Here is a 26,028-nt window from a genome sequence, read left to right as displayed (position 1 = left end):
CAAACTCATTGACTACCGGTAGTACGCATGTGGAAACTTGCATTTTGGTCTGTAAAATTGATGGGAAAATATATTTCAAAGTTGTTTACATGTCTTTCGATAACCGACCAAATTGAATGTTTACCAACATTTTTTTTTGTAAATTCCACGATAGAATGGTTTGGATTAAAACCATATGTCCATGATGAGCTTACAAAAAGGAAAATTTGGAGTACGCGTAAGCAGAAGAGCTTATCCCGATTGAGTACCTATTGATATTCGATCAACTTAATTTCTGACAACAGAGGCAAGGTTGATTTACTCGTCAAGCTCTACAAAATAAACGATTTCGATGTTCAAAGCGGGCCCGGCATAGCCCATAAAACGCAAAACTGCACAGGTACGGTTTCTCAGCCAACTGCTGAGAACCTAGGTCCCATAAAGAATGGTTGGAGTGGAAGCAACGGAAACTGGATTAAAGAAGAAAGCCGTGTGGGCCTCCCGCAGAGCACAGACCAAACAAGACTTTCTACACTTCTCTCTCTAGAAAAAACTCATAAACAAAGGTTCCTCTCAGTCTCAGATCTTTTTCTTGCCTCTTATAAACCCACCTCCCCTTCCCCTCCCCACCTCAGTATCTCCACACAAGCGAAACAAGCCCCCACCCTTTTCAGCTTCTGATTCTGTTCCACCGTCTTCAAAGCAAAACCACTATTGGGATTCTCTCTCCTCCTGTTCAAAGCCGCTCGATCCCGCTCTCGCCCAACAGTCGCTCTCTCAGTCTATTAGATTTGGTTTCGATCGGAAAATATCTACTAATAGACTTGGGATGAGCTACTCAAAAATTGATTGCTTTTTGTGTTCTGCTCTGTTTGAAGACGTTAGCGATTGAAATTGAACTCAGATTCTGAAAATTTCGGTCTTGCGTTTTTACTTTCGGACTAAATTTCAAAAAAATTTACTGCTTTTCTCGATAGGGTGTTCAAGAAATTTGTTCTTTGATCTTGCTTCTATTGATTTGGGTGATTCATCTCCCATTTTTCTCAACCCGGATTCAAAACATTTGGCGCCGTCTTTTCAACTTTCGGACCATATTCTGATCTGGGTTTTCAAAATTTACAAGGTTTTTCCAATTGGGTTCTCAACCAATTTCAGTTTAGCCTTCTGTTCCTTTTCATTTACTGACCCCTCTCAACCAAATCCCTTGTTTATTCACCTATCAGGGTGACAATTTTTCGTCCATAATCTCAACTCTGTATCGAGAGAGCGGACAGCGAACTGTTTGAATTCAGTTATTGTATCAATGGCTTCGTCTAGAAACAGCGGCAAATCGAAAAAGGCAATTCAAGAAACAGAGAAGATAGCTCAGATGGAATGGGAGAGGCAACAATGGAAGCCGGGTTTTGATGAAGCTTCTAACAAGTCAACCAGGCCTCTCAAGAAAGTCAGAAGCCCTGAACGCCAACACCCATTTCAAACCTCCTCTTCTTCTTCATCTCAACCACCTCTTCACTCCTCTGTCCCATACACCACACCCCCAAATATCCCTTTCCCTTTTGCCTTGGATGGGTTCCAGCAACCCACAATGGAAAACCTTCACCAGTTCAGAACCAATCCCATTCCCCTGCCCCGCCCGCCGCTGCAACATCAACAGCATATGATTTCCTTCTCTCCTCATCAGCAGCAGCAGCAGCAGCAGCAACAGGCATTGACTTACCCGCCCTATTTCTTTGCGGGTGATACTGCGGCCGCGTTGCAACAGCAGCAGCTGCTCCAGTATTGGAGCGACGCGCTGAATCTGAGCCCGAGAGGAAGGATGATGATGATGAACAGGCTGGAACAGAGCAGCCGCGGCGGCTTGTTCAGGCCGCCGGTGGTGGGGCCGCCTATTAGCCCCACCAAGCTCTACAGGGGAGTGAGGCAGAGGCATTGGGGGAAATGGGTGGCCGAGATTCGCCTCCCTCGGAACCGGACGCGGCTCTGGCTCGGCACGTTTGACACTGCCGAGGACGCCGCTATGGCGTACGACCGCGAGGCGTTTAAGTTGAGGGGAGAGAACGCTCGGCTCAACTTCCCCGAACTCTTCCTAAATAAAGACAGACCAGAGTCAACAGAGCAGTCTAGCGTGGAAATGCCGCCGCCACAGGCGCCCACAGAGGTGCCGACGCCTCGACAAGAAAACCCAGATGAGGATTCTGGGCTGGGGTCTAGTGAGGCCACTGGGAGTGATGAGGTTCAGGCAGTGGGAGGGGTATCGGAGACTTCTTCGGAATTGGTTTGGGGGGAAATGGCTGAGGCTTGGTTGAATGCAATTCCAGCTGGTTGGGGTCCAGGTAGTCCAGTTTGGGATGATTTGGACACTTCCAATAATCTTCTGTTTCCTTCCAATCTTTCTTTTCCTAGTGTAAGTCAGCAGGATTTCAGTGGTTTTGATCCTCAGATACAGCAAGATACCACGGCCTCGGCATCTTCTTCTTCTTCATGCCCTATGAAGCCCTTCTTGTGGAGGGATCAGGACTGAAGAATAGCGACAGCCCTCTCTCTCCCTCCCTCTCTCCCTCTTAGACAATCTCCTAAGATTTCATCACTGGTTGCAGATTTTCAGAAAACCAACCTGTGATTTCATTACTTCTCTCTCTTTCTTTCTTCATCTCTTTCCTTGCTCACTTGCCTCTCACTGGTTGCAAATTTTTTACAAAACAACCCGTGATTCTTCTTTGGAGCATTGTTACTTTCTTTTTCTATTGAGAACTCTTATCTCTCTTAAATCTTCAACCTGCTCTCTCTCTCTCTCTCTCTCTCTCTCTCTCTCTCTCTCTCTCTCTCTCTTAAATCTTCAACCTGCTCTCTCTCTCTCTCTCTCTCTCTCTCTCTCTCTCTCTCTCTCTCTCTCTCCAATTTTTTTCAGAACAGTTCTAGAACGTCTCTCCCTTCCTCTCTCCACCCCATCTGCTGCACAAAGGCTGCATATTTTCAGGCCTTTTTGCGGTGGCAGCTTCATTTACATGCATTGCAGGGGCCATGCTGATTGGCCAGTAATAGTAATAGTAAGCTTATCTTTAGGCAGTGTTTTTAATGTCTGGAGAAAGTATGTTTTTAGTTGTATCCATAGTTCATAGTGTAAGGCAACCTCAGAAGGAGACAGTTTTGTGATCTCCTCCGTTGACTCATCCATTACTAGCTCTGTTTTTTCCAGCTAAGGATGGGGACAATTTATGGTTATGTAAATTTGATAAATTTATCGTCCTATTATTGTAATGGCGTGTTCCTTTTAGCAATACAATTGGTCATTCCAATCATTTGAATATTTCTCTCTAACGATCTTTAATGCTTACTAGATGTACATTTACTGAGGATACGAGTTTGGCAAATTTAACTAAACACGTGCTCTGACAAGCGGAATGGCAAAATAGGACCCATGTACTCAACCCAAATTGCTTGAGATAAAGGCTTGGTGTGGTTTGGTTCGATTTGACCTGTGATACTTAACGGGGTGCTTATAAACACTTGGGAGGATAGCAAGTTAAACTCATCTACTTTCTCTCTATGAAAGGGGGTATATGGTGCACAAACATGCTATCCCATAATATAGCAATCATCACTGACAAAAGAAAATTGACAGACTCGTCTCTTATAATGCAGACATAGTTCCTAGAATTGGCCATTTTGTATAACTCGGTCATCTATCACCTTAGCGTTATGATGGATTCCTTGAAATCCCAAGCAAATGGCATTTGACATGGAATGTTGCAAGTTGCCAACGGCCACGTGGTACTTCATTTGATGCAAGTCGTACATGTGGGTGGATTGGGCTCTAGCTTACAACAAGGTCTAGGAGAATCATAGGTCAACAGATTTACGAAATTTTTGTGTGTGGAAAAACTGATTCCCCTGATCATGCTAAAGGGCGATAACAATTGCTAGTGTACCCAAGTCACAGCATCATTTCATAGAAGTGAAAACATTATGTTTTTTGACACCCCCCCCCCCCCCCCCCCAACCCAAAAAAAAAAACCATTATGTTCGACTTAAAAACTCTTGAAAATTTTCGGATGGGATTGCTGATTAGGGGAATGGTTTAACAATGAGCTCTCTTCAGTTCACAGAACCACTTCCTGTTTTGGAACCTCTTATCGGTTGTGGAATTGCTAATTGCACAAATGAAGGACTAAAGAAAGAGAGGAAAATTAATTAATCACCTAATGGACAGTGGTATAGCTTCATTAAGAATATTGTAGTTTATCTTCTACGACATGTCATTGGTTGGACCCAGTGACCGGCCCATGATATCATGCATCTCCATTTCTTATCTGCGACGGCAAGATAATGACAATCTACTTGATAAGGGAATTATATTGTTTTAAAAATACTTGGTCAATAAATAACGTAAAAATATCTAAAGGGCATTGAGGTTACCATGGATTAGGAAGTCGTTAATCCTTTCTTTGTGTACCAAACCCAACATAGTGTGATGTCATGGTGTGGCTGCATCAATTGTTTTCTGCATATATGAAACAAACAAATAGTTAAACAATGAACTTAGTTGGAGTACTTTACAGCCATAGAAGTCTTTTTTAGTTCACATGCGAGGAGGACACATTTGATTTTTTTTTTTTATGGATGCACAGTAAAAAGTTCAAGGCAAAGTAGGCTGCCAAAAAATTAGTCAAATTGTGGTCCAAACACTTGGGGAAGGATCAGATCAGGGTTTAAATAGCAGTGTCGAGATACATAACGGTATCGGTGATATGTCCATATATAAGCCGACATCTAACAGCATCGGCCGAGACATAGGTAAAAACGGTATTGGAATTGAAAAAATCTCATTACATAGTGGACGATAGGATATGTAAGAACCTATATTTAGGACCCTGAATCAGATTATAGGAGCATTTTACAACTTCTGCACTGCATTCCAACATACCATCCTTTTCCTAACAGAAAAAGAAAACAAAAAGTTATACAATCAGCTAAGTTCCAGAGTTGCACATATGCAAACTCAAACCGCTGACATCGGCCACAGCTTTAGGTCATAGGCGTGGAGGTCACTAGTGTCAACACCATAAAATCAACTTTCAACATAGTAAAAAAATGTAAATGGTAGAATCATAACCATAGAATGCAAGCCTGTCGAAATGCGTACATTTGTCTCGTACACTATGGAGATGCTGAGAACACAAGTGAACGGTAAGTAAGAATCCAGATAGCTAGGTTATTTTATACACAAACAAGTGGTCCCCCTGCACTGTCCAAATCTAATTTATTAGTTAGGCTTCTCTTGGCAGCCTTGCTCCCAAATTTGGCCCTTGTGTGTGTGCTACTTCCAATATAAGGAGAAAGCTAAGGGTCATTTGGGGTTTTAGTGGTGACAACACCAATTAGACATTTGTTTAAGATTATTCTATCTCAACTTTAAGGACAAAGCTAGCTCCTTTGAGAAGTGGCCGCAGCCATTCTAAAGTCCCTCGTGGGAACCAAGATTTTAGCCCAGGTTTTTAGGGAAACAGTTCTATGATTTATTTATGGTGTCCTCACCCCACCACCATTGCCCCGCACCCAAAGCACCTCTCCTCAACCCCAACCTGACCGTGGTGGTCATCCTGCAACCCGTCCCATCTCACCTCATACAGCTTGAGAGCAGAAAATATAGGTGAAAGAAAGTAATTCGCTAGCATTTTATAGAACACCAAGCTACTTAGCACACATATTCAAAACTAGAGGACAAGACTTGCAATTAAATTCCTTCCATATAAGTAAGAATAAAGGAGGTTTTGCAGCAAAATATAATACCAAATGAGAAAATTTCAGGGTCTCGTCTGAAAAAAAACTGATATAAGGCTAGGTTAAATGGGTGTTAATCAAAGAGATTTGTGGCTGCTAACTTGTTAACAAAAACCATTTAGACGTGACGATTGTGTCCATTGAAGTTATGGGCTTCCCTTTCCACCTAATAATCATTACAAATTTGCAACAAAGGGCCAACCTTCCCCCTAGACATAAGCCCATGAACTAGCATAAAGGCCCATTTTGATATCAAATACTATTTTCAATAACTTGACAGTTTAGATTACTGACACCCACCATCTACCACCTAATTCAGTCAACCCAACCATAACCACTTTAATTTTTGGTAAAGCCCAGCCCAGCCCATTACCATAGATAGCAGTGAAGAAGCCTATGGATGCGATACCATATTGCCCCTATGGGAATCCGAAACTCAAACACTGATTGGCTAATGTGTAGCTGACGTGGCATAACCCATCAATACCCCCACCATAACTCTCTTCATTATCTTCTGGTGAGTTTCTGACATACATATACATGATGAAATACAAATCTTCATTCTACATATCACCTCAAAACTCCTCCAAAACCCATTGAAAGAAAAATTCTTATACTTAAAAATTCCACCAGGGCAGAGATAAAGCTTACAAAGACCAAGGCAACCAATGGCTCTCCAAGCAGCTTCTTTGCTTCCATCAGCTATCTCAATCTGCAAAGAGGTATAGCAACCAATGGATGTTATTCAACTACTTTTTCTGGGAATCAATTTTCTTCTTCTAATATCTATTTAGCTTGTATCATATTAAAACAGGGAAAGTCCATTGCTCTTTTCAAGGAATCTAGTCCTTTCGGAATATCGGTGTACAAGCTCAAAGCTGAATTCAACCCACAACCCATGAAAAGCAAGGTAACACATTGCTAATGATACCTTTTCTGTTTCTTTTCGCCACCGATTCTTTTTGCGGCCAAGGTGGCAAATGAAGTTTTTTACCTTGTGGAAAAAAAGGTATCTAGCATGGCAAGAAGATTGTTAGATAACACCAGTTTACACATGTAATGAATTCAAATTGTGTAAAGAGTCTCAAGAAAAATTTCTCCAGAAAAGAAAAAAAAAATTTGATCACTGTCCAAATAAAGCAAAACTGTGCCAGAATTTGGCTCAAGAAAATCTCCCTGAATTTGAAATGAAACGTCATGACGGGCCACAAATCCAAGTGAAATATGACCTTTGATGCTGAAATCGGGGAGAGTTCCTTGCTCCCAACTCGGCGACCGTAGCACTGCTGCAAAATAAATACAAAACAAGAACAGTGAGAAAAATTCATTCCTTCCATTCATGCAGAAACCAGCTGAAGCAAAAGTTTCAAATTAGGAAATGGTTTCAGAAACATAAATGCTTGTATACCATGACGTGAAGTAGTTAACACCATAGGAGTCTGTAATCAACAAATGGCAGTGAATAGAAGTGGAGTATGAATTCCCACGGGGTCTAGTTGAACATGTTGTTCAAGCCATTTTAGTTTTGCTTCTGAAAGGTCAGATTCTCTTTCATCATGAATACAACAAATTGTAACAGAATTCACATAAAATACCATACTGGAAAATATGTAAATGATACATGATTACATTGATTAGTAAAGATACTCAAGCCATGCAGACCATCTAAGGCCCAATTTTAATCCTGTATGAATTGAATTGAAGTCAGAGTACTTCCACATCCCTAAAGATTTGAGAAGATAGTGGATTTGATTCGTAAAACCCAGTCCAGTATCCCACCTCATGTGGATACCTATACCCTATTCCTTCATTTGAAAATTTCAGGAAAACAAAAATATATAGGAAAAAGAAAGAAGGAAATTGTTTCAAGTTATGTCATCAAGCTTTCTTTGGTTCTTGGAAATGTTTAGTGAAAGGGAAGTTCTAGAAATGGCTTCCTTCTTGCACAGCACCTTTAAGCATATGTTCTCTCACTCTTTCAAAGACAGAAACAAAACATAAATGCCAGCAAACAACATCGACTAATTGCTAGAGCGTTTGCAAGTAATTTCATCACGTCCCTACAACGAACTGTAGATAACATTAATGATATGGAGCCAAAAATAGTTTTTGAAATTCTAAGTGAAACTTTCCAATCCTTGGACATACTTTAAAGTGGATAACATTAATGGCAAACATACTGCAGATGCTGTCATACAAACTGGAAATTCCAACGAACTGTACCCTTGAAACTACAACAACATGAGCCTACTTAAAGCCTAAGAGTTTGCAGAACTGATCACTTTGGAAACAGTCACTCTTGAGTAGGCAATTCATATTTTTGCAGTGCAACACCTGCAGGAATTCAAAAGAAAAGTATCAATTGAACCTGTTATAGCCCAAGCAGCTACTACCACTCCAGAAATCAATCAAGCAACACCGGAAGCAAAGAAAACTCTAAGAAAGGGCAATGTAATAATCACTGGAGCCTCCTCTGGGCTAGGTTTAGCCACAGCAAAAGCCCTAGCAGAAACAGAAAAATGGAACATAATTATGGGCTGCAGAAATTTTCTCAAGGCCAAGAGGGCTGCCAAATCAGCTGGCATTGCAAAGGAGAACTACACCGTTATGCACCTTGACCTTGCTTCACTTGACAGTGTCCGCCAGTTTGTGAATAACTTCCGCCAATCAGGAAGGCCACTTGATGTGCTGGTTTGCAATGCTGCAGTATACTTGCCTACTGCCAAGGAGCCGACTTGCACTGCTGAAGGGTTTGAACTCAGTGTAGGAACTAACCATCTGGGGCACTTCCTCCTGTCAAGGTTACTGCTGGATGACATGAAGAAATCAGACTACCCGTTGAAGCGTCTTATTATTGTGGGATCCATCACAGGTACAAACTAGGACTCAGAATTGCGACATTTTTAACTGGTCAAAACATCAGCGAAGTGACAAATTACAGAGTTTACAGAGAATGGGATAATACCGTTGAATGTGGAAGATAAGGGTAAACATGAAGGCAAACCATAGTGGGAACAACAAGGGTAAACATGAAGGCAATGGCAGCTAAACTCGTGGAAAAACAGCAATAGTTGAAGTCTAACTAAATGTGATGCGCCCTTAGGTCCAATTAGATTAGTGCAAGTGTCTTGAGTGAGAATGCAGACCTAGTTTTGTGCTAATAGTCTTTCTGCATAAGTTGCAGGACATGGGCCTAATCGTCTCTCATTTTTGCTGCTTGTGAACAATAAATGGGACGAGTTCTGAGAGCATTTCCAGCGAATGCCTCAAATATCAAATGTCAAAAAACTTTTAAAAGTTTTGAAAGGTTATGGGTCCTCCAACAGACTCAACAAACACCAAACCACCCTTCATATTCTTTTTCTCTCAGTATCATACTTCAGTACAAAATCATATTAGAAATAATAGTTTCGGCATTTGAAGAGTCTATTTGAGTACACTATGAAAGTAGCAAAAGAAAAAGAATAACAAAAAAGTTAGGAGTGCACAAAAATCTACTGATGCTAAATTTTGATATAACTGCTGGAAACGCTCGAAGGCTCTCGGATTTAGCCAGAGAGGGGTTAACACAAGGCAATGAAAATCCTTTCCCTGATTAGCTTATAATAAGGAAGCAGGGGTGAAACTCCTGACTTAAGTCTATGTTCTATGGCTTCTCCCTTTATCTTGATGCCTTCCAAATTCAGAAAGTTCCAACTTTATATTCTGGAATTTCAGGAAATACAAACACCTTGGCTGGCAACGTACCTCCAAAAGCTAACCTCGGAGATCTAAGGGGACTTGCAGGAGGCTTGAACGGGATAAACGGCTCACCCATGATTGATGGGGGTGACTTCGACGGGGCCAAGTCCTACAAGGACAGCAAAGTATGCAACATGCTCACCATGCAAGAGTTCCACAGACGTTACCATGAGGAGACAGGAATAACCTTTGCTTCCCTCTACCCAGGTTGCATTGCTACGACAGGCTTGTTCAGAGAACACATCCCCTTGTTCAGACTCCTATTTCCTCCGTTCCAAAAGTACATCACCAAAGGTTATGTCTACGAAGATGAAGCAGGGAAAAGACTTGCACAGGTCAGTTATGAAAATATCTCTCCCTCCACCCCATTCTTAATCCTCCCTCCATTTTTGGGGTTCCCAAAAATGTAAGTCCTCTTTTAAAGTCGAGAGAAAAGTGTATAAATTTTCCAAAACTACAGTACTTACGAATCACAAGTGTATGTTCCCTGCAAAAGTTGAAACCCCAAACAAGGACCAACATTGCGGGACAGAGGGAGTACGGAGAAAGTAGTTATTTTTGTCTAAGTTGTACAATAACATAATTACTCTTTGATCCAGGTGGTAAGTGATCTAAGCTTAACAAAGTCGGGAGTATACTGGAGCTGGAACAAGAGTTCTGCCTCATTCGAAAACCAGCTCGCTGAAGAAGCCAGTAACCCAGAGAAGGCACGAAGACTATGGGAGATCAGTGAAAAGCTTGTTGGATTGGCTTAACCAGGAGTGAAAGACAAAGAGTTCAGCCATAGAGTTGTTTCATGGGAGAAAGACTACTCAATTGATCTGTAAACACCCCCCATAACTGCTAACTATAGAAACTTTACAACGTATATGAGACATTAGAATTATGCATCCCCTAGTAAAACATTTTGAAAACTCAGAACCTTAAGAGATTCAACCTGGTATCCTTGCTCCAAAATGATCTGAACCGGAATTTGACTGAAGGACTTTTGCAATATCCCTAGGAAGGATAGGCTCACTAGCACTCACATGAAGGCACTGATGGATAAACTGACATATCTTTATGATCTGCAGCTTTTTTTTGTCACCAAAAATAACCCCAATGAACTTCATCACACATAAATAAATAAAAAAACGTAAGAACATGGCAAGCAAGCAAAACATCAGTATTGAAGGTCTATAGAACAAGACTACATTCATGATTTTAAAAACAGACCTAATGTGAGAGAACTTTGCAACTTAATCATCTCATAAGCAGCATGTATAAGAAGGGGCTGTCAATGACAGCCAAGTTATTGGACATTGTTCAAAAGACTATCCTCAGGCCCTAAGCGCAGATGGAACAGTAATGCTCCATATCAAAGAGAGAGCCCCCTCCAGCAGAATGCAACAACAGAAAAACAAAACAAACAAAAACTTGGCATAATCTAATCGTGCACTGTCAGAGTGACAAGCTGAGAGTAAAGATACACAGAAAACTGTATAACTACATTTATTTTGTTTCACCCTATCATTTGAAACGAAGTAAAAGGACATGTCATCTGCCAAAAGGCAATCGTCTTGTCTGGCCTGCCCGCATTTGAGAACACCAACAAAGTAAGAATGTCAACAGAAATAAGCATAAAAGTTCAAGGAATAGCAACTAAGCATGAAAATAGCTATTATCAAACAGCTTATGGGCTGGAGGAAACAAAATATCACAGACCTCATTAGGTCCTCGGGATACTTCAACGGAGCAAGAAGCCAAAAGCTAGATGTACACGTCTACAAGCCCCCATCACCAGCATCAAACCATGCAAACAATGTATCCAAGTCCAGCATCACTTCATTGTTTTAGTATTCACATTGAAATCTAAGACTGAAGTCATCAACAATAGCATCATTAAGGCTTTTTAATTTTTTGCTTTTTGCAATTGATCAATCTCTCACCAAATTGAAAGATGTGTTTGAGATCAAAGAAAAGCATATTTTATCTTTAGTAATCATTCTTGCCACCTTGCAGAAGTAAACGTCATATTGAAAACCTCATGGACTAGTCATCCTCAAGGAAACAACATATACCCCATATAGAATTAAACAGCGAGAACATCAAGAGACATAATGATTCCATCTTTTTCAAGTCATAGCAAGTGGTGCAGCAGCAGAAAACTCATCGAAAAACAATAAAACCTGCTAACAGAGTAAAGCACCATGGAACATTGTTCCCTACCGCAAAAAGCAAATTTGTCCCTCTTCCATATGTCCTCTGTCACACCCTTGATTTTCAACATAAATATAAAGTATTTTCATAAATAAAACCTCACAATAATTAGTGCAATACCCCAAAAGATATTAACATTTCCATTTCCATAATTACACCTCAACATTTGATAATTCCCAAAAGATTACATTTTTGCTCCGAGGCCCAAATCAACGTAATAATCAAATACCAAGAGAGTTAAGAAATTACAATATTACTTAATCAAAAGATTTACAAATAGAGTTACAAATACATCTTTCAAAAATAATTTACAAAGATGGCTTGGTAACTCTTCAATGTTAGCTCTCAAAAGAATGTCCACTTCCATGCACTCCAAACATAAAGCTACTACCTAGGGTTAGTACCCAAAAAATAATGTACGGTTTGAGCTACACTAGCCCAGTGGAAAGCTCTAATTTAACAATGTATGCATATGAAATGTAGGGATGATCACAAGATGAATAATGACAACCAGATCCGATGAATGGACAATAATAGCAATTCAATTCCTAACCTTTCATTTCCAGAACCAATCATGTGTCTCAATGAATAACCTTTGAAAGCACCATGTGTCATACGTGTCTTGTACAAGTGTCATGAGCCGTAACTCCTGTCGGGCCAGTTAAAGGACCCCGATATCCTCTGTCAGGCACCTTACCCATTGGGAGATCCTGAAATATCAAATACGAGCATATAGCTCCTACCGGGCCAATTAAACGACCCCGATGTCCTCTGCCAGGCACACACTCGTCGATGAGTCCTGAATGTCCGCGTTGTGTCCGTAAAGTTCCAAAATCCTCTTTACCGTCACGTTCGTATCATTCAAACCCAACTTTGATACATAAAATGATTCTTGTAAAATCATGTCCAAACGAGCTTTAAAGTTATGAATACGTTCAACAAAATCATTAAAATACGAGTAACCAAGTTAAAAGTCATTTGGAAAGTGTTTGGGTAGGTTGGAAGTGATTGGAAACCAAAACGATAAAAAATGAAGCAAAACAGTAAAAATTGGAGATAAGCAACAGATATCGATACCAAGGGAAAATGTATCGATACCTTTGGACTAAGAAGTCTTCCAGACACAAGGATATCGATAACAAGGACAAATTGTATCGATAACAAGTGATTTTCTGGATTTTGGAACACAAAGGTATCGATAACAATACGAATGGTATCGATAACAATTCATTTCGAGCAAATTTTCTGCAAATTTTCATGGGTTTCACAGCAACAACAACCTCAACAACAACAATCAATGGCAAGGTTCAAGCTCTAGGAAACAAGTCACAAACATATATTGAAAATTAGAACTCCCTACCTCAAGATTGAAGAACGATTTCAAAGGATCCTCCAAGCCCTAGCTCCAAACTTCGAAAACGGAAGGAATACGCCTCCACCGAGCTCAACCCGATGAGAAATGAGCTCCAATACGCGTAGGAGTGAAAGGTTGAAGGTAGTTTTAAGTGGGTTTTGGGTTATTGGGTGAAATTTGGAGAGAGAGGGAGAGAGCCGAGAGGGGGGAACGGGAGATTGAGAGTGAGGGGTGTGAGTGTGTTTCTCACACTTCTCCCTTATATACTCACACAAATGCATATTACCCATTCTCCTAAATCTTTCAAACTCTTACACATTGAACCCCTCAAACAATTTTCCAAATAATATTCGCAATGATCATTTACTAAATAAATTAACTTTATCAAACGAAATTATGGGTCTTTACATCTTCATTACACTGAAAAAACAAAACTAAACCAAACAAAGAAAGAAAGAACAAAACTAAATGCCAAGGCAAAAGAAGGAAATAAGGGGAAGAGAAAGAGAGCTGACAAAATGTAAAGAAATAGAAAACCATCAACCAATACGTAGACTGATCAAATGAATGCAGGAAGAGTACGCAACAGAAGAAAAAAAGTGACAAGAAAATGAATCAACAGACAACTGAAGAATGAACATCAACCAGATCTAACTCAATAGATAGAGAAAACATGCATTAAACACAAAACAAATGCTAATCGACTATAGCTGAAATGTTTGTTGTCCCTCTTCCACGTGTCTTTAGTACCAAAAAACTAAGCCAAAAAAGGAAATAAGGAAAAGAAATAGAAAGCAGACAAAATGTAGACATATAAAAGCAAAACCATTACTAAAGACTGATAAAACGAAGGTAGGAAAAGTAATCAACAAGGAGCTGAAAGCTGTTCAACCACAATCTTTATTACCAAGATAATTCATTCCTTTGCTTTCCACCATAAGCATTACCTACACTAACAAGCAGATGAACTCATGAACAACTGAGAAACTAACATTAATGAGATCTGACATCTAACAAAACTGAGAGGTAGAGCAAATGTGTCAAGCACAAAAAGAATGCAAAAAATATTATTTCGTCCCTCTTCGACATGTCATCATCGCCCAGGGAAAAAAGTTTTAAAAAAAAAGAGGGGGGAAAATGCAGAAAGAGGAAATAAGGAAAAGCAAAGGAGAGCAGACAGAATGCAAAGACATAGAAAAACGTAATACTATACAGTATACACGACTGAATAAAGGAATGTATGAAAGCAAGTAAGTGAGCATTATACTGACAAGCAAATGACATAACAAACAACTGAAGAAAGAACATAATCAGATCTGACCAAATTTGTAGATAGAGCAAAAATGACAGCTATTGACAACAAAATTGAGAGAGAGAACAAATATCTGTAAATCAAAAATGAATGCTAAATGACTATAGCAGAATTCTATCTGTCCATCTTCCACATGTCCTCATTGTCCCAAAACTATGGATATGTGTGTGCGTGTGAAACAAAGCAAAAAGAACGAAAACCAAAGGGAAGCAAACCCCAAAAAAAGGTGCGTAGCAAAAGTAGTTAAGACAACAAGGACAGTGACATGCAAACGTGTAATAAAATTTTGAAAAGTATATTAATCAGATCTCTATATATAGAAAATGTTTAAGACACACAATGATAGCTACAGAATGCTAAATGATCATAACACAAATTTTTTCTTGTCCGTCTTTGACATGTCTTCTTAACCAGCATAAAATAAAGCAAAGCCAAAGAAGGAAATAAGGAAAAGGAAAGGAAAGGAAAACAAACAAAACAAATAAAAAACAAACCACACAGAAGAAGGGATGCAGGAAAATAATTAACGGAACAATAAAATGACAGCAACAGTGACAGCAAACGAAGAAATAAACCACTGTAAAACAAACAAAATTGATATCTAACAAAAATAGAGCAAATATGTCAAACCACAAATGCAGCTAGTTAACGCTAAATGATTATCACAAAATTTGTTCTTCCTTCTCACCGTCACAGAAGTTACGCAATTGAAATTGAATAACTGCATTCAACCAACTACTGACAAAAACCTACAAAAGTTAAATAGCAATTTTGTGGGTATCAGTGTGCATTTTTCCTGTGTCACCTTGAGTACACAGGTACCCCACTACTAACTGGCGCCTTCGAATGCTTTCAAACAGAAGAAATATGTAATCACGACATGTGCTCCAATAATCGACCATACGGTAAATGAGAAGAACAATCCATAATTGTACTTTGTATTCATGCCAACGAATGCGAAACACGCAATCGAAGGTAAAATACAATAACCAACAGTCCCCACCCAATATAAATTAGTGTATGAAGAAATACATATAAACCAGGATATAACTGTGAACACCAAAGAAGCAAAGCTGCTAAATCACATAGTAAGAAGGCAAAAAGTAGTACTTTCCAAAAAGAACAGGCATCTATTGTTTACTACCCTCGGCAGAACTCTCTTCCTTTCCAAGTGCAACAACTACTTTCTTCAAGATGGCTTCAGTTGCTTGGTGAGAATTCTCCACAGCCTTGGACACTGCTTGCCATTTCTCCCCATGCTTTGGTTCTGCAGCAATGCATCTCTTCATTACATCTGCCTGAGTCTCCTCGGTCCCATGCTGAAGTTCAAATTTGTAGAATAACGCCCAAAAATCCCCAACGTCTGGTCCAAGTGTCACCGCCCTATTAAGCCAACTCCTTGCTTTGTCTACCTTCCTGTCGTGCCAAAATAGCTTAGCAATCGCAGCAATGACATGTGGATCGTGATCGCATCTCTTGAGCGCATCCATGCTCCTTGTCCTCCGTTGCGGACGCGGGACCATCTCAATCGAAGCTGCCCACAGTATACCACTATTAGGGCAGACCTGCAATGCCTTAGCCATCAGAATATCCGCTTCCTTCTCGTGCCCATGCCTTGATTCAGCTCTTACAGCAGCAAGCCAGAGTTCAGGGCTCTGAGGATTCTTCTTTCTAGCCATTGTGAGGACAGCTCGAGCTTTACTCAACCCATTCATCTTCTCCTCCAGCTTAGCGAGCGAAAGCCAAAGGGGAACACAGCTGGAACAGTGCTTCAAACCTGACTCATACACTTCCTTGGCCCTTTCCAAATAACCAAGGCGTTCCTCCAATTGTCCAAGCATCAACCACAGCTTGAAAAACGAAGGGAAGCGTTTCAGCCCATCATCGAGTAACCTCCTCTCCTCGTCAGTGTTTCCCAATTCTCTCTCAACTATGGCAGACTTCATCCACACTCTTTCTGTGCCTCCTCTTTCTCGCGCTTTAGCTAGAAGCATTCTTGCTCTCTCTGGCTCATGGTTCTCAAATTCAAGCTTGAATGCAGCAAGCCAAATCTCCTCAGAGTTGGGAATCGCAGCATAGGCTTCTTGAAGAATTGCTCTAGCTGAAGGCACATCACCAGCAAGCCACTTCTCTTTCGCACCCATTAACCATAGAACTTCAGCCTGTGGCCTGTAAGTCACTGCTTTACGAAGCAGCGCATCAAGAGATTCCCTGGTCCCATAAGTCTTCTCGAGCTGTGCTGCTTTGAGCCAGATACTCTTCTTAGTCAAAAACACTGTAAGGGCATGAGCATATATGGCTCTGGCTGTCTCAATGGAACCCCTTTTCTTGCACTCCTCTGCATCAGCAACCCATGTCCTTTTCCGATCTTCTTCCTCCACTCCAACCCCTATAGTGTTATGAATAATAGCCTGGCAAGTGGCGACAGATCCAGCCCGTTCAGCGGCCTCCGCCTCCTTCATCCAAGCTTCTCTGTCAATCACCACATGTTCCTTTTGCAAAGTTCGAATACCCCTTTCTATAATCCTTCCCACCATAGCATTATTCTCATTTGCTTCTTCCAATTTCGCAGCAGTGATCCAAATTGCAGGTTCCTTGGGGAGACTCAACCTTGCCTTATTCAAAACCTTCTTTGCACTTTCGTAAGTTTCCAACCTGGCAAGAGCAAGCCACAACTCGACATGCAAAGGGCAGCATTCCACAGCCCTCATCAGCAAAAGCCTCGCATCCTCCTCATTGGCAAGCTCCACAACCGCCTTCCATAGCCTGACAGAATCAGGAATATGCTCCAGTCCTCTCCTTAATACCCTACTCTTGTTCCCGTCGTCATGCTCCAATTTCGCGGCCTGCATCCACAACTTCACAGAATTTGGGATAGCCTTCACTCCCCTAGCTATCACGGCCTTTGCTTCATCAGGGCTAGACAACCGACACGCCTCTATCCAAACATCCTCATTCTTCGGACACTCCTCGCAACCTTTTGTTATCAACTGCCTCGCAGCCTGAATCTTACCGGCCACTTCCTCCAACCTAGCGGCAGCAATCCAACCGGGCGGGTGTTTGGGATTCGTTTGAATAACTGATTTAAGCAAGAGCCTAGCCTTCTTAATATCCGATATCTCCGCGTCACTTGTAATCTTCATACTCTTGAGATCAGTCAAATAACCCTTGGGATCCACAACAGTTAACCCTGATACCGAATCCGAAAGCCTATCCAACTTAAGCGAAAGAACGGTCCCTCTCCCCTCACCCACCGCAGTCAAATCAGTAACCGGGGTTTGCGCCCAAGGAGTCTCCGTCCCTCCAGCCGCCCTACTCTTCGGATCCAAAGCCGTGACGTGTTCTTTTTCTTGCCTAGCCTTCTCAAGGAGGGTATCCGGAACAGGCACGTAACTCTCAAACCTCCTCTTCTTGTTCCTCAATGAGTAATCACCGATCTCAGGGATACTATCCCACTCAGAAGTCGACATCGTGAACAACTTCCTTTTCAAATCAGCAAACTGCTCGGTAATCTTAGGGTTCGACGCCCTGTACTTTTCAATCTCCTGCTTCAACCTAGCTTCCCTCCTATCCTTACGCCGCGAATCCATCCTCTTATCGATCTCATCCCACACCGCGTCCGCCTCCGCGTCCTCCTCATCGTACTCCGCCGACGCAAACAGCCCCACGTCGTTCCCTTCAAACTCATCAAACTTCTGATTCTCATCGTACCCTTTCTCATTCTCCTCCTGCTCCTCCTCCTCCTCGTCTCCGCCCGGGCCTTTGCCTCTCCCGCGACCCGCCCCCGCTGCCGGGCCGACCGCCGCTGCGGACCGGTCGGGGAGGTCGGGAGCGGCGCGGGCGGGACCGATGTCGGACCTGGTGGTGAACCCGGTGGCGCCACGGCCCAGGCCGGCCACGTAATTGGGGGGAGGCTTGGTGTTGAGGAATTCCAACCTGGGCTTGGGTTGCACGGGGGCTTGCATGCCTCCGAAGAGAGGGACGTGGAGGGTCAGCGTCGAGGCGGGCCCCACGCCGAGGCGGGATACGGGGGTGGTCCCGTCGGCGCAGATCAATCGGCGGGAGGAGAGGAACAGGCGTTGGTGGGAGGGAGGAACGCCTGATTTCCGCTCGATGGCGAGGTGCAGGGACTCGAGGGAGGTAGTGGTGGGGTCAAGGTCTAGGATTAGGGTTTTGTTGTCGATGGATTTGAAGAACACCATCTTTCGCGATGAAACTAGGGTTTTGGGGACTACCTGAGGGGAGGACGATGTTCGTTCCTTCAGTAGCTGTGGAGATATTTTAACTGCTGAATTTGGTGTTTAATTTTAATGAATTTTAAAGTCGGTTAATTAATGGAATTAATTAAGAAGATTATTATCGGTGGTATTTTGGGCTGTGGGCCGGATTTGGTGAATCGTCTCGACTATTGGGCCTAATTGTGACCCGATGGCTCAAGATTCAGGCCATAGCCAGCCACATTTGAGTTTTTTTTTTCCTTTTCAGAAAGGAAAAAAACAAAAAAAAAGGAAGGAAAAGGTGTTAAAACCTTTATTTGACCGACAATGCTAGAGACACAACATTCCACCGCAACACCGACCACATCCGCCTACGTGGCACTATATGATTGGTGGTTCAAAATAGTTTCAAAGTGGTTATTTTCCTATTACCAATCATGCAGTGACACGTAGGCGAGTGTGGTTAGTGTTGTAGTGGAGTGTTTTGTCCCTGACATTATTGTTATTGTTATTTGTCGGTGCATCTCTGGCCTTTACTCAGATTTTTACTCAAATTTTAAGTAAAAAATTGATTAATAGTTTCATTTAGTATGTCGCACTACAATGGCAAACCCACATTTGGGCACACCTTTAAATAGAAATTTTATTACTTATTATATGGTTGTAAATTTCAGGGGTCTTAAAAAAATTGAGTAAAACTCGATTTGGTATATGTTTGAGTCAATGATTGGAGACTTGGAGTGGGTTTGAGGGTTACTAAAATTTTGAGTTTGAGTGAAGTGAGTTTTGTCATATATAGCTGTTCAGGGTGTGTGATGTGCAAGAGAGTGCAACACGCATGTTGTCATGAAATCCGATACCGTTTTGGATTGTTTCGGTTCACCAAACACTTGTTAAAAACAGCACCATCTTGGACTCTCTCTCTCTTTCGCTTGTTTTTGTGAAAGGTGCCTCAAAAAATGCAAATATATATCATGTGATCTGGTTTGAGTGTCTTGAATATTCTTAACAGTGAGCAAGGAGTGGAATTTTTACCGTTATAATCAAGGGTGAAGTAAAAATTTGTCACGACCCCAAATTGGGGCTAGATCGAATTCGTGACTGGCCATTGAGTTTGACTTACCGCATGCCTTTCATGATACTACTAGCAGTTAAGAGACTAACTTATACAATTAAAAAAAAAATTGAAAACAAATGATCGAACAATTGAGGATTACCGCAAGAGACTAATTTATACTCAATTTTGTGGATTGCATAGGGTCTTAAATCGTTCTGAATCTTTTGTTTCGCTACCCACTACACAAAAGAATATTTTTCGTGAAAAATCTAATTGGTCGGACATACATAAGAAGGCGAATTACCTATATTTTTGTTGGATATGAAAAGTATAATATTGAATTTAAACCATCTATTTATTTGATAAAGTGAAATAAGATTTGTCAATCGATGCCCAAGAAATTCAAGTAGGATGATGCCTTTATAGTGGGTTTCACTTTCCACCCACGAAGATATTACTTTTAACAATCATGCAATTGGTCTTGGTAGTAATGCTTCATCCACTATGGATTTGTAATTAATGAGATTAAATAAGTAAATGAAGGAACAGGAATGGGAATTGATATCCACGCTTCCTTTTTTGTTATCCATTTATGCCCCTTTTTTTGTCTTTTAGCCAAAAAAAAAAATACATTTTCAACACTAAAAAAAAGGAAGTTTGTGGATAACAAAAAGAGTGTGTGAATATCAATTTCCAAAGGAATTTGAATGAGTGAACTATGGTACAATAGAATTTTTACCCTCTATTATCATGAGAAAAAAAAGTCCCTCAATTTAAGTCGCAGTTATCATGAAATATTCAATTTTCTATATGATTTTACCACTTCAAATTGAATATTCTTCAAAGCCATATAGAAAATCGAATATTTGATGATAGTTGCCACGTAATTCGTGGATTTGGTTTGTTTTATTCAGTAGTATTCTTTAAGAAAGATTCACTTTTTCTTCAAAGAACCTTCTTTACTTTTGTATCTCACTTTTCATGAAAATTTTTATTTTTTATTTTGTGAAAATTAAAAACTGAATGTTGAACTAAAATCAGTAAAGCATCACAAAAAAACCTCATAAAAAGCTATTTGCCAGCTTCTAGATATAGGAAAATATATCTATCTCAAAATCTTTTTCTAATTCCTTTCAATTAGAAGTTATCATGAAGGTGACCTCTAATCACAAAATCCTTTTCTATCTCTAATTAAAAAAGAAAAGTTAATCCTGAAGGTGACCTCTAAAATTGAGACATGTCTACTTCTCCATTTCAAAATTGTTTGGGATTTGGGTACCCAAAATATCTTTGGTGCCTGAAAATATCTAAGTTGATCATTCGAAAATTTATTTGTCATCCCAAATTTCTAGCCAAATCACATCAAAGAACATGGCCGAACACCAACATATGCCCGTTTGTTTTTTTAAATGCTTTTAAATCGTGTTGGAATAATTCGTTGGCTCCGGGAGATACACGTGCTTCTATCTACGCCTGTCACGCTATATTGTAAAGAAGTACTAGTACTTTTTTTAAATGATTTTCACGTTTTTTTAAATGCTTTTAAATCGTGTTGGACTAATTATTTTGGACTAATTCAATTCAATTAGATGTAATTATTTTCTTCATTTGCTGACTAAAAGCATAAATATTCTTATATATGATTACTTGTAATGCAAAATATTAATAAATATCTTAAAAAATTAAGTACAATAATTGAATTGAAGACCAAACTAAAATTAGTTTAGCGAAGAAATTTTAAATTTTATTTTTATATTTCAAAGAAGATGAGTTTATTAATTTGAGTACGTCATAAATACTTATATATGTATGAACTGTAACAAAAGGCACATAACAAACAATTTTCGGTGCCGGCAGGGGTGCAAACGAGCCGAGCTTTGTAATGTTTGAGCTTGCTCATTAACTAAACGAGTATAAAACTCGATTTGTTTATAAACGAGTCTCTTGAAACGAACTAAGTCTATACAAATAAGACAAGTTTTTAATTGTTTAGCTCGCTTTATTTAATAAATGAGCCTAAGCTTAACTTAATTATTAAACAAATCAAGCCAAAACAAATCTTTACGAACCGAGCCAGAACCAGCTCGGTTCATTTGCAACTCAGCGATGCTCTCCCCGGCCCCGACAATATCCGCCACCAAGGAGTGTTGTTTAATGTTATCGTTAACACTTCAAAATAAACTCCATTTGTTTTTTGTCATCGCCAAATCAGAAAACTCCACTTGAACGGAGAAAAGTGAGAGGTCAATACCGCGTGAAGTAACTGTTAGTAATTCTTTATTTCAGTATACCATTCTCCTTGTTTGCTTACATGAATTGAAAAGGGACCAACTTGTTTATAATAAAGTCTTCGTGTACTCTTCTCAGATCTGAATCAGACCCAATTCTCTCCTGGGTTTTTCACCAAGTTTGAAGGGTCAAAAACCCCATACAGATTCCTTGTATTCTTCTGTATTTCACTTGGACACGGGCAGAGAGCAAGGAAAGGAGGGATGGGGTTGGTGGGTAACCAAGAAAATGGGAATGGAGAGGTGGGTTTGTCTGGTATTCATCTGGGAAGCAAGAACAAGTACAGGAGGATGGATTCTGAGCTCACTGATGATGGAGGTTTTGATGAAGCTTCACTCCAGAAGCAGCAGCAGGAGGAGAGGAGAAGAACCACCAGGAAATATGTGTTTGCTTGTGCAGTTTTTGCGTCTCTCAACTCTGTCCTCCTTGGCTATGGTCAGTCCCTCTCTTTCAAATACTTTGAGGGTTATGTCTTGTTTGGTTGAATCTCAAACTTCGTAAATCAAAAAGGGTATTGCTTTATTTGTGGGTTAAATTCACAAACTTTGATTTTAAATCGTTCATAGATAGGAAGGGAAAGTTAAGATTCGTATGGGTTTATGCATCTACATTCTTGAAAACCCTTTGTTGACCCCAAGGATTAGTACGGTTGGTTGGTGGGTTCGCTACTCACACAACAGGTTCGATTCTTGGGTCAGGTCTCAAGAAAGAAAATTCTTGTGAATCTCTCGGCGTGGATGGCCTGGTTTTGACCGGACCGGGAAGGGAATTAATTGAGGTGTGCAAAAACTGGCGCAGACACCCCAGCCGTCGAAAACACCCCGGCCGTCGAAAAAAAAAAAAAAGAATTCCCTTTTTCTGGGCTGACTTTGGTTGCTGCAAGGATGTCATCTCTCAGGAAAACATCGAATTCAGTTGGCTGATCGTTGAATGTGAGCAGTGAGTGAGTATCAATGGTTTGTGGGTAAAAGGGTATTCGAGAAAGAAAAGAAGGAGAAAATAAAATGCTTCCTTCAAAAATAGAGACAATTAGCACACAGATGCTAATACTTCTCAAATTACGGTTTAATGAGCTATGTATTTACGGATCAGAAAATTGTAGAATTGCAACTTCTAGGATGTTATTCAGCATAAATATTTTGGACAATCTTTATGCAGCCCCAAAAGAGAAAGAAAGAAGAAGCCACTCACTCTCGTTTTTTTATAAAAAAGAAGAAGAAGTAGAACAGCTTATGAACACAACTGTGTTCCTATGAAATTAACAAGTTACTGTTTTTTGCAAGTTTCTGTGGTTGGACATTGAAGTGGTACAAAATTACACCTGCCTCCTTGAGAGGGATATTTAAAGGACTCCTGTACTTAAAGCTAGTGACTTCTTATCGCGCCCCAGGATCTGTGTTAATTCTAAACACTGTAACTTGAGTTCATGTGCTGTAAATATGATTTTTGTAGTTGCACCCGTAGATAGTTTAGGAGGTTTTTGTACCATTTAGTTCATGTCCATACCGAACTCCACAACACCTAGTGGAAGATTCAGTAGAGGCTTGATAAAGGTGTGATGTAATTCCTGTTTTCTGGAGCAGTTAGTCAAGGAAAACTTAAGTTACAGTTATTCGGTGTTTTCAACTTGCAGATGTGGGTGTTATGAGTGGAGCAATCCTATTCATTCACGAAGATCTAAAGATAACAGAGGTGCAGGAAGAAGTACTCGTTGGTTGTTTAAGCGTAGTCTCTCTTTTTGGCAGTTTAGCTGGTGGAAAAACAGCTGATGCCATCGGTAGAAAATGGACAATGGGATTAGCTGCCATTATTTTCCAAACAGGTGCGGCTATAATGACTCTCGCTCCTTCTTTCGAAATCCTAATGGTAGGAAGACTCTTAGCTGGGGTTGGAATCGGGTTTGGAGTCACAATTGCTCCCGTCTATATAGCCGAGATATCACCCACCATTTCCAGAGGCTCACTCACTGCATTCCCGGAGATTTTCATAAACATTGGGATTCTTCTTGGTTATGTCTCAAACTACGCATTTTCAGGTCTTCCATCTCATACAAGTTGGAGGATAATGCTTGCTGTGGGAATTCTTCCCTCAGTCTTTATCGGATTTGCTCTGTGCATAATCCCTGAGTCACCAAGGTGGTTGGTGATGCAAAATAGAGTGGAAGAAGCAAAAACAGTGCTATGGAAAACAAATGAGACTGATGCGGAGGTGGAGGAGAGACTTGCAGAAATACTATCAGCCGCTGGAACCACCAACGGTGAAAAGTACGAGGACAAAGCTGTGTGGCGTGAACTATTGAGCCCTTCTCCTGCGCTTCGCCGGATGCTGGTCACAGGTATTGGAATCCAGTGTTTCCAGCAGGTCACGGGAATCGATGCCACCGTCTATTACAGCCCTACAATCTTAAAGGAGGCCGGCCTTGTGGGTAACTCAAAGCTTCTTGGAGCAACTGTTGCTGTGGGAATCTCAAAGACAGTGTTCATACTAGTTGCTATTGTCCTCATAGACAAAGTTGGAAGGAAGCCACTTCTATACGTGAGCACAATTGGCATGACAGTCTGCTTGTTTACTTTGGGTATTACTCTATCTTGGCTAAAGGGGGGACCTTTCGGGATTGATTTGGCAGTGTTGTCGGTTTGCGGAAACGTTGCTTTCTTTTCTGTCGGGATTGGTCCAATCTGCTGGGTTTTGACATCCGAAATCTTTCCGTTAAGGCTTCGAGCTCAAGCAGCAGCGCTTGGAGCCGTAGGGAATAGGGTCTGTAGCGGTTTGGTCGCCATGTCTTTTCTCTCTGTCGCCCATGCGATTACCATGGGTCGAACGTTCTTCGTATTTTCAGCAGTTTCAGCCGTTTCTGTCGCGTTTGTCTACGCTTGTGTTCCGGAGACGAAAGGAAAATCTCTGGAGCAAATGGATTTGTTGTTTCAGAGTGAACAGGTGTGGGAGGGGAGTCGGGCGGAGCAGGAGTTCGGAGATGTTGAGCAACTAGTGCAGAAATAAGTAACTTCCTTTCGGGGTTCTTTCTGACCTTATACTCGTTCTGACCTTATACTCGTTGATTTCAAAGCAAAGGAATTTGTGCTATGTTTCTGGATTGCACCATGGAAGAATGCTGCTGTTGCTGTTTCTGATCTGGCTTACAGAAACTCCATGGAGAGATGTTGCTGGCACAGAGACTTTTGTGTAGTGTTTTCTCATTTGTGCAGCTACAAGCTTACCTTAAATTATTTGGAAAAAATTATGTAAATTTATTTTGGGAAAGTATCCAAGTCATTAATAATCCTTCAAATTTATTTTGGGAAAGTATCGAAGTCATTAATAATCCTTTTACATAGAAAAAAGCTCTCAGATATTATGGTCAGGTGCAAAGCAGATAAGGACCTGCCAGAACTACTGGCTCTGTAATTTGTGCTTGCTACGTGCTTTAGGCAAGTCTTTTCTGGTTTAAGTGGAATCCAGCTCTGTTTATCTATTTATTGGAGTATATTTTTTACGGAAAGAAAAGTATTCATATATCTTGAGCTACTACGAAACCAACGATGGAGCCAGCGGAACAAGTGATGGCAGCCGTCACGATTTTTTTAAAATTCTTATCGTGGCGGCCGCCATCTCCAAAAAATATTACAAAATTAAATTTAATTGGCCAAAGTGAAATATTATAAAAGATGAGGTCTAAGAGCCCGTTCTAGAAAACAAATAAGAACTTATTTTTTGTTCAATAATAAGGATTGTTCCAAAAAAATAAAAAGGTGGTATTTATTTTTTCAGAATTTACATAGGTACCAATGGGCGCCAGGGAGGGAAATCGTACCGACGGCCGCGCCGGGCCATCTCTGGCCACCGGACGGCTGATCCGAACCGTCCAAAAATTCTAAAAAAAAAACCCGAGGGGGCTTACGCGAGAATCAACGACATCCGAGTTGTGTAGGGTGCTTGATCCGAGCACCCTTTTTCAATGTAGGGTGCTTGATCATACATACACGGAAATGGGGTGCTCGGATCAAGCACCCTACATACCTCGGATGCCGTTGATTTCCACTTTTGCCCCCTTTTTTTTTTTTAGAATTTTTGGACGGCTCGGATCGGTCGTCCGGTGGCC

At 40.8% G+C, this 26,028-nt stretch overlaps 4 protein-coding genes across 7 annotated transcripts; 3 read left to right on the top strand and 1 right to left on the bottom strand.

The window, feature by feature from the left end:
- The first annotated feature begins 559 nt into the window (after positions 1-559).
- LOC131328998 (ethylene-responsive transcription factor ERF053-like) lies at positions 560-3,278 on the top strand. Its single transcript, XM_058362004.1, has one exon. It carries the CDS (start codon positions 1,283-1,285, stop codon positions 2,498-2,500), a length of 1,218 nt encoding a protein of 405 aa, XP_058217987.1. The 5' UTR covers positions 560-1,282; the 3' UTR covers positions 2,501-3,278.
- A 2,996-nt stretch (positions 3,279-6,274) lies between these two features.
- LOC131328997 (protochlorophyllide reductase, chloroplastic) lies at positions 6,275-10,437 on the top strand. Of its 4 annotated transcripts, none has more exons than XM_058361999.1 (5): positions 6,275-6,482; positions 6,575-6,670; positions 8,101-8,632; positions 9,478-9,836; positions 10,101-10,437. In XM_058361999.1, the coding sequence occupies exons 1-5, from the start codon at positions 6,429-6,431 to the stop codon at positions 10,254-10,256; spliced, it is 1,197 nt and encodes a 398-aa protein (XP_058217982.1). In that variant the 5' UTR covers positions 6,275-6,428; the 3' UTR covers positions 10,257-10,437. The 4 variants fall into 4 exon arrangements, with proteins under 4 accessions (XP_058217982.1, XP_058217983.1, XP_058217985.1 ...); XM_058362000.1 differs by having other exon boundaries at positions 6,331-6,482; positions 6,555-6,670; XM_058362002.1 differs by lacking the exon at positions 6,275-6,482 and having other exon boundaries at positions 6,569-6,670; positions 8,087-8,632.
- Positions 10,438-15,276: 4,839 nt separating this feature from the next.
- On the bottom strand, positions 15,277-18,665 carry LOC131328995 (protein STABILIZED1-like). The gene has a single exon (XM_058361998.1). The coding sequence runs from the start codon at positions 18,566-18,568 to the stop codon at positions 15,497-15,499; it is 3,072 nt and encodes a 1,023-aa protein (XP_058217981.1). The 5' UTR covers positions 18,569-18,665; the 3' UTR covers positions 15,277-15,496.
- Positions 18,666-21,932: 3,267 nt separating this feature from the next.
- LOC131328994 (probable polyol transporter 4) lies at positions 21,933-25,232 on the top strand. Its single transcript, XM_058361997.1, has 2 exons — positions 21,933-22,364; positions 23,563-25,232. Exons 1-2 carry the CDS (start codon positions 22,133-22,135, stop codon positions 24,927-24,929), a joined length of 1,599 nt encoding a protein of 532 aa, XP_058217980.1. The 5' UTR covers positions 21,933-22,132; the 3' UTR covers positions 24,930-25,232.
- The last annotated feature ends 796 nt before the right edge of the window (positions 25,233-26,028 follow it).

Source organism: Rhododendron vialii, chromosome 6a (assembly GCF_030253575.1).
Source record: "Rhododendron vialii isolate Sample 1 chromosome 6a, ASM3025357v1".
Lineage (NCBI taxonomy): Eukaryota > Viridiplantae > Streptophyta > Magnoliopsida > Ericales > Ericaceae > Rhododendron > Rhododendron vialii.
This window is presented reverse-complemented; position numbering and strand designations above follow the sequence as displayed.